Source organism: Arvicanthis niloticus, chromosome 26 (assembly GCF_011762505.2).
Source record: "Arvicanthis niloticus isolate mArvNil1 chromosome 26, mArvNil1.pat.X, whole genome shotgun sequence".
NCBI classification, from domain to species: domain Eukaryota; kingdom Metazoa; phylum Chordata; class Mammalia; order Rodentia; family Muridae; genus Arvicanthis; species Arvicanthis niloticus.
In genome coordinates, this window is record NC_133434.1 from 6,166,056 (window position 1) to 6,185,788 (window position 19,733).

A 19,733-nucleotide genomic window follows, 5' to 3' on the forward strand; every position below is an offset into this window, starting at 1 on the left:
CTTTCTAGGCTTTCTGTTTAGACTCTTAGCAATGAGTGTCTTCCTTGGTTTTACGGAAGGGACAAAAGGCCTCGAATGCTCCTGAATATTAGCGACCAAATGCCAAAAGAAGTTACTGGGCTGAAGAACATAAAATATCAGCATACACACAACCATCATCTTAAACATGCTTTTCCCTCCTCTCGTTTCCGTTTCATAAAGCAGACAATAGAAGAACCATATCTCAAGGGATGTGATTGAATGGGCAGGAAGTCAGGATATTGGGAGAAATATATTACTAGGATTTTTCATTGAGAGGTGGATACTAAAAATATAAAACACTGCTTAGAGTCAGGGACAATTCTGCTTCTCAGTTCCCATCTCTGTAAAACATGGACAGTAACACCTGCAGTGTAAGGGCGGCTGTAAGAAGTGGAAGGTACTTATATACAAATGTGTATCCGTGCCTGACGTGATCAGTAGTTCTTGCAGGTAGAGAGATTGTGTGTGTATGGTTAGACATTGAATCAGAGTTCTTACAAAGAGCTGGTGGGTATAATGGCACAGGTTTGTCGTGTAAAAACCTTAACAGTGTGCCTGTGTACAAGACAAACCTATGCTATGCCACTCAATGAAAGCTACGTTTCTGAAATGTCTACCAAAGAAAAGCTCCGCCTTGATACAAGTAGTTACAAACAGGGGTTTTGACTTACCAAAGACTGGACTGATGATTAATGATGCCCTGAAGAACTGGCTTTACACTCGACATCAGCTGCTTCTCCTGTATCCAGCCTCCTCAGGACACTAGCAGACCAGCAGACCAGCAACAGCACAACCTCAAAGTCCTTATAGAAGGGGCACAGTGCGGCATGAGTGCTTACTTATTATAATTTTCCAAAGTTGCTTTGTTTAGAGGGAAACTAAGAAGTAAATGGCAAAAGGAGTTTGTCAGCCAGGCAGTGGTGGCACATGCCTTTAATCCCAGCACTTGGGAGGCAGAGGCAGGAGGATTTCTGAGTTCGAGGCCAGCCTGGTCTACAGAGTGAATTCCAGGACAGCTAGGGCTATGCAGGGAAACCCTGTCTCGAAAAACCAAAAAACCCAACCAAACAAACAAACAAACAAACAAACAAAAAGGAGTTTGTCCCTGTGACCTAGTCTCACAAGTTGTAGATGGTCTTTGGGTTAAATTAGTAATTCATTCATTTACTGATTTAATAAACGTTTGGTCTGTGTCAGTTCTATGGTAGGTGGAGGACAAACTGATAAGATAGGCATAGTGCCTAACCTCAAGGAATTTACAGTTGAATAGGTGAGAGATGTATAAGCACAGTCCCACCTCAAGGGTAAGTTAGTAGATCGATGCAAACAAGAAAGCAACACCGCAGAGTGTGTCCATACACCGCGGATAACCCTGAGATGGGATCAAGTAGTTCTTCATCTCAGAAGGCTTCACTATATGCCACATGTCCAGATTTGATGAATATGGCTAGCTGCTTACCACGTAGAGGAGATGAGAAGGTGGGACCCACAGAGCACATCTGCAAAACAACATGCCACAGAAAGCATGGTATTGAAGGACGGTCTGCATAGCCGGCAACATGGTGTTTCACATGTGCACAGTGGAAAACTACAGAAGCTATGACTGCTCTTCACTGTAGTGAGGTGGTTGAGAGTGGGGAACGGCCATGCTAACAGGTTGAGAGTTGATCCTTTGGACCGTAGGCTGTTATGAGAAGAGGGTTTCATGAAGGGTTCAGAAATTCTGAGCCTAGTGGTCCATATTTGAAACCCCTGCACTTGGGAGGCAGAGGCAGGAATGTGAATTCTCGGTTAAACCTAGGCTAACATAGACATTGCCAGAAGAGAGAAAGGAAGGTGCCTAGAAAAGTTAACCATGTCCAGTCAAAAGGGCAAAGAGAGGCCAAGCAATAAGCAGTCCACTCCAACAAGCACCAGAGAGAACACTAGCTCTCCACTCCTGTCAGCCAAGACGATAGGAGATCTAGATTTCTGCTTACACACGTCTACAGCAGATCCGATCCCCATGCCCTGAGGTGGCATCTGAGAACTTCAAATGTGAAGGAACTTTCGCCTCCTTCCAGTGATAACGAATACTCCAACCCATACACCAAAGTACCACTGGTCCGGAGTGGAGCAGTTAGAAGGTCCATTCTTCCTCCCATAGGGCTGCCAATAGAGACCTAATCAGAATGCTCACCCATCTTAATAGCAACGAGGCATACTTGGTCCCACAAGGGTGACAGTGAGGACACTTTTACCCATTGACACCTAGCAGAGTAGGTTAAAAACAAAAACACAACCCCCCAGAACATACTGTCACTTTCCTAGGAAATGTAGACTGTCAGTCAGCAAGATGGCTTAGCAGGTAAGATGCTTGCTGCCATGCCTGAGAGCCGGAGTCAGTCCCTGGAGCCCACATGATGGAAGGAAAGAACTGACTTGTCTTCTGACTTCCACATGTGCACCATGGCACACGCATGCATACATGCACACAGAGACATTTTTTTTAAAGTCTGAAACATACTTTCCATATAGTTAAGTTTCATTCTTGGGCATGTATATTGATTACTCGAACATTTCTATCTGTACAAAACCCAGTATATAAATGACCACAGCAGCTCATCTAAATAGCAAAGAATTATAAATCTCCCTCAATAAGTGAATGGCTATGAGCTAGGTGTAGGTAGCACACTCCTTTAATCCCAGCTCTCAGGAGGCAGAGCAAAGTGATCTCTGAATGTGAGGCCAGCCTGGTCCAGGACGCCCAGGCTGTCTTGAAACCGTCCTGAAAACAAACAAACAAAACAAAACCCATACATTAAATGGTTACATTAAAAAGCCAAGTAGTACGTGGTTTCATTTATATATGTTATAGTGAAAAACTGTGAAGATGAAAAGGATATAAAGATGACCTTGTGTTAGAGATGGTGATGGGGAAGATATGAGTTTAAGTTTCCAGGGTAATACGAGGGACCTTGGTGACAGTGGAGTCATTCTGTAACTGGATCCTGTGGTGTTTACTTGGATCAAAACATGATATATTGAGACAGAGAGATATGCATGCATACATATTGGCCAGCCTTGGCGTAAGCTACCGGATAGGCAGGCTGCAAGACTCAGGGATTAAGTGTAAGATTGGCTTAAATTCCCTGATTCGAGATCTGTTTCGTCAGAAATTCTTACTCTCAGGCCCTAATCATTTTTCTGAGCACTTTTACTAAATCGTTCTGCCCTCACTTCCTAGTGATGAACGGGAACAAGATCTTTCCCAGTTTCTAACAACCGAGCTCTGGCTATAGAGCCAGACAGGCATCACTTGAGAAAAGCAGAAATATGTCAGGGGCTTCCAGGTTCTTATCACACCCTTACATTACACAGAACGAGGGTTGTGCAGCAATGCCCTGAGTTAAAACCAATCCTGGGGCTGGAGAGATGGCCCAATAGTTAAAAGTATACTGGTCTTTTGGAGAAGCCAGGTTTGGTTCCCAGCACTCAAATGGCGGCTCACAACCATCTGGACCTCCAGTTTCTTGCCTTTGGGGCTACCAGGCACGCAAGTGGTACATTCTTACATAAAGGCAAAACACTTAAAATACAAATAAGTAACTCTTTTTAAAAAAGATCTATGAACAATTATCAGGTAGCTAGAGTGCCTATGTGCTAAACAGTTGAAGTAGCTATACTGTGTTGGAAAGTTTCTGAACGTAAGGGACCAGGCAAGTTTTCACCGAGCACTTTGCCTCAAAGGAAGGAAGTGTTTAAAGTTGAAAAATTCAAAGGGCACTTCACTCAAACAAAAGCCAGTTAATCCTAAGGGACACTCCTGCCAACTGATCTAAGTGTTCCCAGCTCTCTACAACCCAAGGAGAGGCTATCAACCCCCTGAGATTTATTAAGGGGCAATACCCAATTTAAACCCATCTTAGCAAGATTTCTAGTCCCAACTACAAAGATAAGGGTTCCTGGCAAACACAGGCACATAAAGGAACCTCACAGTCCATTTCCTGCATGCCAGATAGACAGAATTATACCGCCTATAACAAGCCTGAACAAATTCCCTGTCCCTGCTGCCTCAGTGGGCCAGTGTATAGAAATGCAGGTCCAGCTGGGCTACGCTTCTAGAGGCAAACTGATTCATAAACTATATATAGACAGCCACTCATCTATACATTTCCATCTTGGCAGTTGTCAAGGGGAAGAGGCAGTAGATAAGGGGTTTAAACAATGGGAAAGCAAGAGAGACGTATTTAGTGAGCATCAACCGTCTCCAGCTACACTTGTCTATGTCAGACAGCATTCCTTCATCAATGGACTTCCAGGTTGCGCCATTACAGGTTAAGTCTACAAAGGTAATAATAAGCACCAACTGTTGTCACGAACTCACAACTAGCTAAACTGCTCTTTCCTGTCGTGTTAGTTTATGCTCCGTCCCACTCTGCTTCAGACTCTCTTTGCTCTCTCAGCTCGGCTCGGCTCGCTCCTCGTGTGCCTGCGTAACCCTCTCCCAGTCTCCACTGTATCTAATGTAAATGACTGAAGTTACTGACAGGGTGAGAACGAGTTACGGTTACACGGAGACACTACCTGATCCCAGCCCCTCAAAGACAAGAGTGGTGTTACAGTCTTTCATGTTAAAACTTTTCAGGCTTCCGTGAATCAGTGTTTTGCTGGTGTGTACGTGTGTGTACGTGTGTGTACGTGTGTGTGCGTGTGTGTGCGTGTGTGTGCGTGTGTGTGCGTGTGTGTGCGTGTGTGTGCGTGTGTGTACGTGTGTGTACGTGTGTGTACGTGTGTGTACGTGTGTGTACGTGTGTGTGCAGCATGTGTGTACGTGTGTGTACGTGTGTGTACGTGTGTGTACGTGTGTGTACGTGTGTGTACGTGTGTGTGCAGCATGTGTGTACGTGTGTGTACGTGTGTGTGCAGCATGTGTGTACGTGTGTGTACGTGTGTGTACGTGTGTGTACGTGTGTGTACGTGTGTGTACGTGTGTGTACGTGTGTGTACGTGTGTGTACGTGTGTGTGCAGCATGTGTGTACGTGTGTGTACGTGTGTGTACGTGTGTGTACGTGTGTGTACGTGTGTGTACGTGTGTGTACGTGTGTGTGCGTGTGTGTGCGTGTGTGTGCGTGTGTGTGCGTGTGTGTACGTGTGTGTGCAGCATGTGTGTACGTGTGTGTACGTGTGTGTACGTGTGTGTGCAGCATGTGTGTACGTGTGTGTACGTGTGTGTACGTGTGTGTACGTGTGTGTACGTGTGTGTACGTGTGTGTGCAGCATGTGTGTTGCTGGTTCCAGCAGAAGCCAGAAGAGGACATTGTTTCCTGTAGCTGGAATTATAGGAGGCTGAGCCAACATATGGGCGCTAAGAATCAAACCCGGGTCCATCACAAGTGCAGCCAGTGCTCTAAACCCCGGAGCCATCTCTCCAGTCCCCCTACTCCCTAGGCTGCCTTTTCTTTCAGCCAAAGTCAGTTTATTTTATGTACACAATACAATGTCCTTATGTATGACAGAAAAAGATGTTCTTGTACCTTTACTTTATGACAAAATGTCTTTAATTCCCTAGAGAAAGCATTGTGCCCACATAGGAACATAGGGTAGACTTGGCCTCTTCAGGCTGAACTCAATCTTAGCCATTCCAAGGTGGGTGGCTCTCCTTAGATGAGGGTACCTACAGCTTTGAACCAGGAAGGATTTACAAACAGGCAACAACTCACCCTCAGATTGAGCAAAAGGGAGGGCAGGTTGATTTGCAATTTAATTGGCACACCCACTTATTTGGCAAACTCTCTTGCCTTCATCTTCCACTGTCAAAAAAAAAAAAAAAAAAAACAAAAAAACAAAAACACCTGGTTCTTGTGCTAAGTAGATTTCCTACAGGATGGAGCAATGAATAAAATCAAATAATCAAATTCTATGTCGTTATAACCTAGGGACATAGAAAATGTCTTTACCTAGGCAGTAACATAAAAGCCATACCAGATACACTTGTATTGCTGTGCTCCATTAGCTCAGCTCATTAGGAGACCCTGAAACAGCAATGGAGCAACGTGCTTGTGTTGAAGAGAAGGTCTTGTCTCTTGAATTGTTCAGGAACATCTGGAACAGCTGTATAGGGATATTCACATATGGTATTAAGAATGATACTGGAGGTAGTAACTCCGCTGTTAGTATATTCACTTTACTCACTATGTGCTAACCACTGTGTGTATGCTATCTCACTGAATTCTCAGAAATCTATGGAGTTTTCTTTTCCCCATCTAAAACTCAAATATCTACGGTAACTGACTTAAGGTCACTCAGCTGGCACGGGGAAGGACCAGGATTTGAAACATAATCACAATCTTAACCATGGGGTACAAACTCTGAAGATGAAGCAAGAAAGAGCTTCAGTGTCAGAGGACAATTCTGCCATGTAGATAGTAACAAACCATACTTACAAGGAAGCAGAAACCTGGAACCTGCCTGGGTCATTTCACAGGAAAACTCATCCCATTTCTAAAACAAGCTAGATTTTATTTTTTAAAATGGGGGAAGTGTTTCTAGATTAAAACATTTATAGATTTACATAACATCAAACTACAAATTTTCAATTTCTAGAGATTTGATTTAGAGGGAAGATGCAAGTAATGTTTTTAGCATCTTTGGATTAAATGCGATGGATATTCTTATCCCTATTTTCAGCCAAAGATTCAAAGCCGTTTTACTAAACTGCCGATGTGTCCTTCTCATTTTTACCCCAAGTTCTCTATGGGCTTTCCTCCTTGATTTCTCAACTTTTATAGGGCTGGGAATTCACAGATATACTTCATAAAACCCAGCGATGAGGTGCCTCTCTGATTACTCATGGTATGAGCTATGCGAGGGAGCCTCCTGACCAACCCAGCCTCTTGCACGAACCTCACTTCTATTTAGTCTGTAGCTTCTAGGTTCGCTTCACCAAACGCCCGAGTCACAAGTTCCAAAACTGTGAAATAACATTTTCTCCTTCAAATCTCTTTATTCAGGGGAGGGGGCAACGGGATAGTAACATAGCATTTCAGGCTTAAGACCTATGCTGTAAATTACTCAAGAAAACAACAACAACAAAACAAAAACAAAAACAAAAAAACCCAAGACCAAAACAAAACAACATCAACAAAATCCTCAAACACAAAATAAAGTGGAGAGCGTAATGACTCTCACAAACCTGCCCCCCATCCAGTGTTATCAAGCTTTTGTTAACACTTACTTGAATCAGCTCTTCTGTCCTATTTTGTTGAATTAGGATGAATCTTAAGACTGAATTTCGTTTCACTCATACCTACCTCAGTATTTATGTTCATGTTGATATAGAACTTTTTTTTTTCATTACTGGCTTCTTTTTCCTTTTGGGTCTGTGGTGCTGAGGACTGACCCCGGGGCCTTGAACATGCAGGGCATTTGCTTTATTTAGCACCGAGCTGTTGAAGATTGGTCCTAATGCTTTGAATTAATCTGGCTCCCAAAAGCGGGAATCCTTGTGTCCAAATGCTGAAGGTCCTTGTCCCCAATTGGCTTTTTGATCGATCAATAAAGAGCCAACAGCCAATGGCTGGGCAGGTAGACTGAGGCGGGACTTTGAGGAGAAAGGAAGGAAGCAGAGATCGCATGGCGGTGAAGAAGGCCAGATCTAAAGGCCCACTCGACATGGGAGAATCACAGAAGTGTCCACACGGGCCAGCTCCCCAATTGTGTTTGGGTAGCATAGATAAAATACAGATTTTAAAAGATGTGAACTCAGGAGTACTGGAGGAGAGCGTTTGCTAGCAGCGGGAAAGATTAGAAACACCCAACCATTAAGAAAGCTAGTCAAGGCATATTAAAATTAATGGGTATATGTGTCTCATTCGAGAATCCAGATAGCGCTCGGGCAGGTGCACATGTGCGACCCATCGGGAGCACAGAGCTGTTAACAAACTACTGCTACACCAAGTTACATCTCAGAACACATCTATTCATTGTCACCCCTCACGACTCGAATAGCTGCGGCTCTATACGTTCTTGGGTGAGTCCAAGTTACCTTTTCCAGACTTTCTCCTCTCAGGATCCAAATGAGGTTCACACGTTGTATCCTGGAAGTCATGTTTATAAATCTTTTAGGGGGTTGGAGAGATGGCTCGGTGGTTAAGAGCACTGACTGCTCTTCCAGAGGTCCTGAGTTCAATTCTCAGCAACCACATGGTGGCTCACAACCATCTATCTGTAATGGGGATCTGATGCCCATTCTGGTGTGTCTGAAGACAGCAACAGGGGACTCAGACATAAAATAAAATTTAAAACATAAAAATAAAAAATAAATCTTTTAATCCAGAATGTAAGGCACTAGCTTGCTTTAAAAACAGTTTCCGTTTTCCTACAGAATGACCTAGGTTCTAGGTTAACTGCGTCCTCATGGTAAAACTTGTTCCTATTTACTGTGACTACTCCAGGCTTTTCTCTTTACACAGTGTCAGTACCGAGATCAGAAAATGACTCAAGTGACCATTCTTTAACACACATGTTAAGGTCTGTTCTAGATGAGTAAAAGCTAACTTATCATATACCATGGATCTTGAGAGTTTTAGGACTCAGGATCTGTTTTGTGTAATAAATTAACTTTTGGGGGGACAAAGTTTCACTATGCAGACTAGGCTGGCCTTGAACTCAGAGATCTGTCTGGCCCTGCCTCCTGTACTGTGACTGGAAGGTGTAATGTAGCTTTTACTTAACCAGAATTATATGCTATCCTCGAGTTTTCTTCCAGAAGCTGGGTTTTTTAAAATATGCTAAAAGACTGATATAAATGTTGGTATCAGAATGGGCTCCGAACCCAGTGACATCACATCTAGGCAAGCCCCACATCTGATGTCAAGCGACAAAAAGGGGGAAAAGAGGGGGTGGGGTCAGAGGGGTCTGCCTATTTATATAGTGACGTAGCCTCTCACAAAGTGAGAGGTGAGCCAAGTAGATTCTGGAAATGTGTGGCGGTTGCCTTGACAACGGATGTGGGCGTCGCCTAGATGTGATGCCACTGGATTCAGAGCGGATCCTGATACCAACAATAACCCTTTCCCTTTTCTTTTTGCAGAAATACTTTATGGGAGACATTGTTTATTTCAGTTTGCTTTTCTTTTTGCTATGCTAGGAGGGTTAGGAGATTCAGACGATGGATGACCTGCCCAATAGGTTGACCCATTGATGAGTAACTTAGCTACTGGATCCTGTGTGGAGGCATATTGCCAAAATTTCAGCTTGGGGCCATGAAGAGATGACTCCTGTTGCAACACCAAATACCTTAATTTTTAGAATCCAGTTTGGTGTGTTTGACATAGCATACCCTGTTAGGGTCATCGGCAATACACAGAGCATGGTGAGATGGATCCTTTGTTTTTACTTTAAGAACGCCTTAAAAATCTAAAGCAACAAGTTTTAAGAACTTCACCCAACACAAAGAGCTGGATACGCATTTGTTTTTTGTCTTTCTTTATATTTTCAAATCTCTCAATCTCTGATTTTTTTTTTTTGGTCCAAGAAACTTGAAAATAGCTACAAGGAGACACAAAGTGATGACTCCATGCAAAAGGTAAACTAGAGGAAATATTTTGTTTCTAACGTGAAATATAAAGATGAATAGAAAAGTGATGCCTGCTGTCTTCCTTTCTCTAATTCAAACAGCTAAAAGACAGAAGCAGTTTCTAGTCTCAGCTTACAGTCGGTGGTCAATAAAGTTGTTGACGATCCTATTCCTGCCCATCGTAAAAGGGTTAAAGGGGTAAGGGTGAGGCCTGGATAATTAAGTAATAACCGAGACAAGGGAGAGAATGTAAACATTTCCTAAATGGAAGCATCTGGGAACAAGCTCACACAGGTTGGACTAGCTAGAAAAAACGTGTCACACATATTCTGGATGGTTGTTATCACAAGGAAGCAGGCAGACATCCCTGTTGGTACATGCTCCTACACTTGTCTGTACAGCACAGCTGTAGCTCTTGGCATATGCTGGCAGGTGATGAAGGGTGTCTCTGGGTAGGAGCTGATGCTCTGCTCTCAGTGCTTGTGCCCCTCGGGCTAAGCTCATACCTTCACTGTAAGTGCTTCTGTTCTGCCTTCCTGGTGCACTCTGACAGCATCAGTGGGCAACAGAGACCTTGTTGCACCCTTACTTCTGACACGTCAAATCTACCAGTAGTCTACACTCAGCAAGAACAGATCAACTACAAAACATGGGAGGGCAAAAGTAAAATCATACTGTATTAGAGCTGTGCTGAAAATCACATTGTACAGTCCTCTTATTTTATCAAAAATCACTGCCCAGAGACATTAAATTATTTGTCCTAAACTACCAAAACACCAAGGGAATATGAAACCAGGCAAAATGAGTTCCAGTGACTTCTCTGAGGAAATACTACATTAGGTAAGACTATTTATCATGGAGAATTACCTTTAATAAATTCTCTTTATTCTGGTCAGATTACGTCTATAGAGAGAGGATAGGGAAAGTCCTAGTACAGGGCTCAGTAAGATCACATTCTCTCCATGCACGACAATGCGCTGATCACTGGGTGAGGGGATCATGCCACCATTACAGGTCCAGAGGTGAGGCATCTCTGCTCTGCTGACTCAGAGTCCAGATGCTTGTAGGAGTTGAGTTGTGGCTAGATGTGTCTTTAAAACCGTTATACATAAGTGCTACCTCCATTTACGCACAGCTGAAGTTTGCAGTTATTCTGTGTTGAACATTCTACTGAAAACAATTAACCAGAACACAGAAGAAAGAGGGGTGGGGGACAAGTTTGTTTAATTATTTAATAAATATTGACAGAGTCCAATAAATATCAGGCACAACCTTAACATTGGGGATATATAACAGAATTTAACAAATACAAATAAAAGTCCCTCTAAGAAGTATACAATCCAGTGGAAAGATAAATAAATAAATAGTCTACCACACAGGCCAAGTAGCACAAAGGAAACATTTAGAGAGACTATGGAGCACTTGTGTCAGGGGTGGGTGGGTAGGAAGGGGAGCTTCAGCTCATTAGGGAGGCCTCGTGATAAACTACGTTTGAACAAAGATGAAGGACGCAAACCAAGTATTATCAAAGGAAGACGGCACAAGACAGCAGATGAAAAAGCCTTGAAACAAGTGTCCTTGGAGTGCCCAAGTTAGAACAAGCCAGTGTGGCTAATCAGAGCAGAGAGGAAAGAGGCAGGAGAAAAGTCTCAGAGCCGCCTGAACTCAGTCATGCCCTACACAACACTGGAAGGATAAGCCTTTTCTGAGTAGATCGTAGACAAAGGAGAGTTTGTGCAGGGGTGGCATGCAGACAGATCTGTCTACTTCTGGCTACTGCACTAAGAGCAGTGTAGGAGCTGGAACTGCACACAAACAGAAGCAAGAAAACCAAGTAGGAGGCTACTCTAGTAACTCAGGGGAATGAGGTGAGCACTGTAAAACAGTGAATCCTGAGTGTATCCTAAGGATAAAACCAATAAAACCTGTGTGCAGCTTGCGTAAGAAAGAGTGGAGAGTGACTCCACAGTTTTGGTGAAGATAAATTAGACGGAAATGGCATTTACTGAGATGGATAAGCGTATAATAAGGAACATTCATTGCTAATTTACTTAAAGTGGACTGGGGTGTGTACATACTGTGTTGTTAGGAGGGAGAGAGGCCTTATTTAGAGGAAGACGGGCTAAAGTTATAGCTAAGGGTAGTAGTGCACACCTGCAGTCCTAGCACTTGAGAGGTTGGAGGCAGGAGGATGAGACATTCAAGGTCATTCTTGGTGACACAGAGTTTAAGGCCAGCATGGATTACAGGATACTTGTTTGGGGAGGAGGGGAGAAGGGCGAGGGGAGGGAGAAAGGGGAGGGAGAGAAGAGGAAGTAGACGCTTGGCATCATTTGCTAATGGAATGATGAAGGGAGAGAGAGAGAGAGAGAGAGAGAGAGAGAGAAGAGCCAATGGTTTCTACAAGGCTTTGTCATTAACTGATAGTGGGCAGAGTGAAAAGTATACATCTTTGGTAAACCAGCCATACAGAAATGCCACCTATGCAGCCAAATTTATGAATCTGGAATTTAGAGATGAAGTCAGGAGCCAGAGAATAAATTTCAAAGTTGATACTTAAAGCCAAAGACCTAGATCAAAGCTCAAAGGAGCAAGGGGAAGGAAAGACAGAAGAGAGAAAATTTAAAATTTTGGTGGTGGGGAAGGTGATAAGGTGATTAAAAAATGACTGATCACTTATGTTATATTCTTTTGATAATTAGGATGAAGTTTGAAAATGACCTTTGGATTTAGCGATGGAGAAGCCACTGGTGACTTTGGCCTGGAATACATGGTCCACCTGCCTCAGCCTCTCTAGTACGTGGACCACCACACCCAATCTGAAGGATGTTTTCACCAAAGTGGTAAAGGCAAACTGTGTAATCAAGGCAGAACATGAGAAGGAGCAGTGAGTACTGAGAACTCAGGAATGTTACTTTAAAGGGAAACAAAGAAGTTTAGTGGTAACTGAGAGTATGTCAGGTAAACCAAGTTTTTATTTTGTTTAGTTTTTCCCTTTTTTTTCTCTTCTTCTTTTTTTTTTTTTTTTTTTTTTTAAGTTGGCTGGTTTTCAAGATGAAAAAAAATTACAGCAGTTCTGTATACCTATAGGAATATTTTAATAGTTAGGAACTTTTGTTTTGTTTTGAGACAGAGTGTCTCTGTGTAGCCCTGGATGTCTTGGAACTTGCTCTATGTACCAGGCTGGCCTTGAACTCTCGAGATCTGCCTGACTTTGTCTCCCAAGTGCTGGGATTAATGGCACGTGCCGCCACCATGCCTGGCGTGGGAGAAAATGATGTAGTGAAGAGAAATACTGAGGCAATGCCTTTGAGGAGATGGGGCCCTCACTTCAGCCACAGGATGGGATAGGATAGGACAGGACAGGACAGGACAGGACAGGACAGGACAGGAAGAGAGCCTCACAGTAGCAGGGCTGAGCAGGTACAGGCAGGTGTGCCTGTGCAGATATGATGGTGGGAGTTGTGAAGGTTCCCTGTTGTCTGTCAGAAAGACTTCATCAAATAATTGTTAGAAGGAAACACCTACAGAAAATATGAACAGCTATCCAAGGGCTATTCATTTTCTTACTCAAAATATTTTTTAAAAATGTTTATGTGTATTGGTGTTTAGCTTGCATTTATGTCTGTGCACCTTGTGCATGCAATGCCTGGGCCTGTAGAGGGCATCGAATCGCTAGTCCTGGAGTTTCAGATGATTATGAACTGCCCTGTGAGTGCTGGACACTGGATGGAGGCCCCCTGGAAGAGTAACCAGTATTTTTAATCGTGGTGGCATCTCTCCAGTCCCAAATATCCATCCTTATTTAGTCTCTTTTTTTCCAACTTAAATGCCTCGCTTCTACCCTACGCATCCACTCACTCACTCACTCACTCACTCACTCACTCACTCACTCACTCATTCACTCATTCACTCATTCTGAAGTGGGATCAAACTCCCAGCCTAACACATGCTAAGCAAATACTCTGAGGGACATTCCCCAGACACACACTTTAAATCCTGGGTCCCTATTCCTGCTCCAAAAATCAAAATCTCTTTAGGATCAATTTTTATCTTTCAGCCTCTTCTTCCTTAAAGTTCTCTGCTAGGAAAGTTTACCCTTCAAAGTTTGATTTACTAGTGTCTTAGTTAGGATTTCTGTTGCTGTGGTAATGCACCATGACCAAAAAGCAGGTTGGCAAGAAAAGGGTTTATTCTGCTTATAGTTCCACACCACAGTTTATCATCAAAGGAAGTTAGGACAGGAACTCAAGCAGGGCAAGAACCTGGAGGTAGGAGCTGCTGCAGAGGTCATGGAGGGGCACTGCTTACTGGTTTGCTCCCCATGGCTTGCTCAGTCTGCTTTTTAGAGCCCAGGACCACCAGCCTAGGGGTGGCACCACCCACAGTGGGCTGAGCCCTGCCACACCAATCACCAGTGAATCAAATGCCCTACAGGTTTTCCTATAACCAGATCTTATGAAGACATTTTGTCAACTGAGGCTCCCTCCTCTCTGGTGACTCCAACTTGTGTCAAGTTGACATAAAATAGCCAGGACAACAGTCCTTCAAATTTAGGAACAAAACAAGAAACTTGAATTCCATATTTCCTTCCAAAGCACATTTATCACTTCAAATGGAATTCACCACACTGTCACCATGTGTGACAGGTGACTTGCTTCTTCTTGATCAATGCTACTGCTCTCAGACTTCTGTAAGTCACAGATGGAACCACTGGCCACTGTTAACATATAACCAGACTGCAGTGCAAGAACATTCGCATCTGTGGTGGTTTGAGGATGAATAGCCTCCACAGGCTCACAGATTTGAATGCTGGTTACCAGGGTGTGGCGCTATCACGGAGTGGCACTATCAGGAGGTATGGCCTTGTTGGAGTCAGTGTCACTGAGGTGGGCTCTGAGGTTTCAGATGCTCAAGCCAGGTCCAGTGTCTCTCTCTTCCTGCTGCCTGACAATCCAGATGCAGAACTCTCAGCACCGTCTCAATACTATGTTTGCCTGCTGCCATGCTTCCCACCAAGATGATAATGGACTAAACTTCTGAACCTGTAAGCCAGCCCCAATTAAATGTTTTCCTTTATATGAGTTGCCTTGGTCATGGTGTCTCTTCACAGCAGTAAAATCCTAAGACATCAATCTTGAAACTTTTATATATAGACTGAAACTAAAAGACTTAAAAGTTTTCTAATGATATCCAATGGGCCAATTTTATCATCATTTCACTAACTTGAGATCACACAAGTCAAATCACCTGTTTCAGAAAACCAAACTTGGAACAAACAAGCAAACAAACAAACAACTGTGTTTGTTTAAAGAAACAAAAGCCAATACAACGTATCCTAGGAAAGTAATGTTGTAGTAACACAAGAAAACCAATTTAAAAAAAATTTTAAGGCAAGAGCATAAATTTGAAGCTGGCTTAGTCTACATTGCAAGGCCCTAATCCAAAACACCAAAAAGAAAAACAAACCAAACCAAAAAACCCCAAAGTCCCCCAAAGAATACATAATAATATTAGATGCAGAAAAGCATCAGATAAAACCTCACAATTCCAGGAAAACAACCCTCGGTAAGCTAGTAATAAAAGGTAACTTCATCAAGTCTGATAAATATCATAAAACCTTAAAAATTCTTCGCTCTTTAAGTGCTGTATAATTTTGTGTATAATGTTCTAACCAGTAACAAGACAAGTAATTAGACAAGAAAAAGAAACAAAGCGCCAAGCTGGAAGTAAGCTTCTATTTTAAGAAGACAAGATTCAACGTATAAAACATTCTTGGCTGGCACTGGGGAGACGGCTCAGTGGATAAAGTGCTTGGTGAACTAGCCTGATAATCTGAGTTGTTGTAGCCTTGGATCTCAGTGGAAGGAAAAAACTGACTTCTGAGATTGTCCTCTGACCTCCGTATATAAGCAGTAGTACCACCCCCTCCCCCCCCCCACACATACACATATAATATGTCCCACAAACTAATAATTTAAAAACAAAATCCCAGGCTGAGGATGTAGTGCTTGCTCAGTACTCACAAAGCCCCAGGTTCAATCCCCAGCACTGCATCAAGTGGGTGTGGTAGTACAAGCCTATAATTTCGGCACTCAAAAAATAGAAACAGGAGAGCATCTTTCTGACTACATACTGAGTTTGAGGCCTGCCTAAGTGACATAAGATCAGACTCAAAGTGGAGAAAAAGGGAAAAAGGGTAATTTCATTTACAATAACATCAATATAATAACACTAGGAACATGTTTAACCTACATACAATTTTTGCCCTCTGTAAATGTAAAACATGGCCAGGAAAAATTAAAGCCATACACATGTGAAATCTCATCTTATGTTCATGGGTCAGATGCCAATTACTCCTGAATTAACCAGGAATTCAGTATGTTTCCCAGCAGAATTCAGCTACTCTTTTGTGGTTTTTTTTGCTTTGCTTTGTTTTGTTTTTGGTGGAAAAGTGACCTTTAAACTCATATGAAAATGTATGGACTCAGAAAAGTAAAATTATCTTTTTAAAAAAGGACAAAGAAGTAGGGCTCACACTTGTCAACTTCAAACATCTCAAAGTTATAATATTGCAGAAATATTCTATGTAAGGGTAGGCACAGGATGAATGGTACACAATAGAGATCTTGCATGTACACTCTGACATTTCCAGTCAGTTCTGTGTGGCAAACAGTAGTCTTTAACAAGTGATAGTGGATCCACATGTCAAAGACAACCTTTGACACACATTAGCTCCAACTGGTTAGTAATTCTAAATATAAAAGCAACACTTTTAAAACTTGTAACAAAAGATGTAAGACAAACATTTGTCGGATCAAATAATGGCTTTTCAGACTATAGAAAAAACACAGGCCGCAAACATATATAAATTAGACTTCATTAAATCTAAGTGTGTGCGACAAGCTGCAGACACCACTAAGAAAGTGAAAAGAAGCAGGTGTTACACTCTTTAATCCCAGCATTTGAGAGGCAGAGCCAGGGAAATCTTTGTGAGTTCAAAGCCAGCCTGGTCTGCAAAGTCACTTCCAGAACAACAGTGAGACCTTGTCTCAAAAAAAAAAAAAAAAAAAAAAAGGAGAATGGGAAAAAACAAGTGACCAGCTGCTAAGGGGCCTGTGTAGAGCCCAGCAAGAGCTCCTCTAACTCTGTTGGTTTGCTCTTGCTATCTACTGTGATGCTAAGTGGTGGCCCTCAAGACCTGGAGTCCTCCAGTAGAACTGTGACCCTGACCCCAAGCGATTTCTGATTGGTAAATAAAGATGCCAACAGCCAGTAGCTGGGCAGAAGAGACACAGGTGAGGTTTAGGTTTCCAGGGCTTGGGGTCTGAGGAAAACCAAGAGAGGAAGAAGAAGGTGTAGGAGAAAGAGAAGCCAACGTAGGTTAAGTGAGCAAAATAAGGTGGCCCTGAGGGACTGGCCAGTTGGCGTTAAGAGCAGCCCAGATGAAACACAGTAAGTAATAACCCTGGATTACCATAAGAAAGTAGATTCTAACAGCACAGAGGGCAGGTATCTGCCCTGCTCTTGTGCTGTGTAAGGCTTACTGTAAATATAAAGGCTCTGTGTGTCTTTTATCTGGAAACTAAATGGTCAAAGGCTGTGTAGAAACTCCAGGTCGGGATTAAACATTTCAACAACACAATTCCATAATAAAAAGACAGCCCAGTTATAAAGCTGGCAAGGTATCTGACAAACATCTTCAAAGACAGACAGACAGACAGACAGACAGACAGACAGACCCACGCAGCCAACAGGCACACGAAAAAATAAGCAACATAACTGCTAGGAGGAACTTAAAACCACAATGAAATACCACCTCACAGCCACCTGTCTGAGAGATGAATGTTGGTGAAGAACTAAGCCTTTCTTTACACGTTCAAGAGAATGAAACATAGTACAGCTACTTTGAAAAAGAGTTTGTAGTTTGTCAAAAGTTAAGCACAAAGCTACTATGTGATTCCAAAATTTTACTCCCATACACCATGAAATGAAAACATGTACTACACAATCCTGAGAACACTTGCTCATAGCAGAATTCACAATAACTATGTAGAAAACCCCCAAATGTCTACTAGTGGATGAATGCATAAATACTTTTATTGTTACGACTACTATCAATATTACTCAACACATTAATGAATCTGACAACACAGATGAGTCTTGACATCAGACTAACTGAAAAAGTTCAGTAAAAAGAGCTCATACTGTATATTCCATTCATAAGAGAAGTCACATATAGACTTATTTATACATAAGAAATAGATTAATGGTTACCTAGGATTAGAAAGGGATTTTAGAGTGGGAAGACTCCAGAAGACTGCCATTATTAGTTCCTTCTGTTTTTACTGTTAACATTTTTAATTAGGAACAATCATATAAAAGCTGGTTGCCATGGAGAGGGCTGGTCTGAGGGTAGAGAGGTTGTCATGGAGAGGGCTGGTCTGAGGGCAGAGAGGTTGTCATGGAGAGGGCTGGTCTGAGGGTAGAGAGGTTGTCATGGAGAGGGCTGGTCTGAGGGTAGAGAGGTTGTCATGGAGAGGGCTGGTCTGAGGGTAGAGAGGTTGTCATGGAGAGGGCTGGTCTGAGGGTAGAGAGGTTGTCATGGAGAGGGCTGGTCTGAGGGCAGAGAGGTTGTCATGGAGAGGGCTGGTCTGAGGGTAGAGAGGTTGTCATGGAGAGGGCTGGTCTGAGGGCAGAGAGGTTGTCATGGAGAGGGCTGGTCTGAGGGCAGAGAGCCTTGTGCTGCACTCTGCATTTCCTATCAGGATGCCTAGCAGTGACCTCAGGAACCAAAGGCTTATGACTGCTGATGCCTTCTTTATGTAGACGGGAAGAGAAGACCACAAGAAGAAGAGCCAATGTCCTTCCCAATATTGCAGGATTCACTTAAGTGCTCTAAGAAATGGAAGCAATGCCTGGGAAGGGACATTTAAAACTGAGATGATGAAGTTGGAACATGAAGGACTGTAGCCCAGCTTCCAGGAGGGGAAGGAACCGGGCACTCGAGCTGCCCACAGACAGCTGTCTGCATTCTTCCTGCTTAGCTCAGAACTCTGGCCCAAGATTAAAGCTACCAATCTTGGGAATCTCTATGTAGGTTAAACAAACACACACACCCAACAGTTGAGTGAGATGCTGAACAGCTTAAGCAGCAGACAAAAGCATCAGTGAGGTGGAGAAGCAGAGGGAAAGTCTGCCGTAAAAAGGATCCGATTGGTGTGTTCACAAAGGAGGAAGAAGATGAGGAAGAACAGCAGAAGCACAAGGAAAAACAACTACTTTATTTGGCTTAAATTTTTTTTGAGACAGTTTCATGTAGTTCAGCTGGCCTGAAACTCCTGATCCTTCTACACCAGACTCCATAGTAGTGGGATTAAAGACATGTACCACCACGCTCACCTAAAAATGTTTATCTGTCTCCTTGAAAATACCATAAAGGGGGGAGTATCATGATCCACACATCTCATCTGCCCTCATTGGGTTTAATTTAGAATCTGACCACAGTCACACTGCGGCTTCTCAAAGCATGAAGTTTACATGAAGTGGACATTAAGTTTACGTGAAGTATCTGGAGCTCCTGAAGTTGTATCCACATCGTACATGTTCCCATACACTAACATGAAAGGTGCTCTGTGTAACCCTTGCTTTGCATTTTGATTTTGGTATGACAAGGCATTTGAAGATGTTTCTAGCATTATGCTTTCAGCCTATGAAGTGATATTAACATCATTATTGGCTCTAAAGCCCAAATTGAAAACTGGACATAAAACATATCTGTAGTTTGTAAAGTAAACAAAATTTCAAAACCAAACTCCTGATGCTCCTTGCTTGGCATGGGGAAGATGCCTTTTGGAAGGGCTATAGCTCAGGGGTGCACTGTGAGGCTGGAACCTCTGACACTGTAGTGGCTTCCAGTAGCTTCAGGTTGTCTTGTGGTTTCCTATGTGACATAGCATTTTGCTGACACTCTTTAGCTGTGAAAAGAGAAGCTAGCATGAGAAGTGTTGAGGTTTTGGTTATTTTTCTCTTAAGTTATCATGTACAGTAGATATACAGTAATCTTTAGACACACTGAGGAATTCTTCACTGTCAGCAATGAAACCCTGAGTTAACGTACGTTTCTAGAGCCCTCTGTGCCTACATTGAAGC

At 42.8% G+C, this 19,733-nt stretch overlaps 1 protein-coding gene across 2 annotated transcripts in view; it reads right to left on the reverse strand.

Annotated features, from left to right (window-relative positions):
• Window positions 1-10,991: 10,991 nt before the first annotated feature.
• The window catches only part of Ccdc15 (coiled-coil domain containing 15), a 73,561-nt gene continuing 64,819 nt past the window's right edge, over window positions 10,992-19,733 (reverse strand). For both annotated transcript variants that reach the window (XM_076924658.1, XM_076924656.1), the window contains exon 15: window positions 10,992-19,558. Coding sequence is in view for 1 of the 2 variants with exons in the window: in XM_076924656.1 (XP_076780771.1) it covers window positions 19,555-19,558 (4 nt within the window). In the remaining variant the exon portion in view is untranslated. The remainder of the gene's footprint in view (window positions 19,559-19,733) is intronic.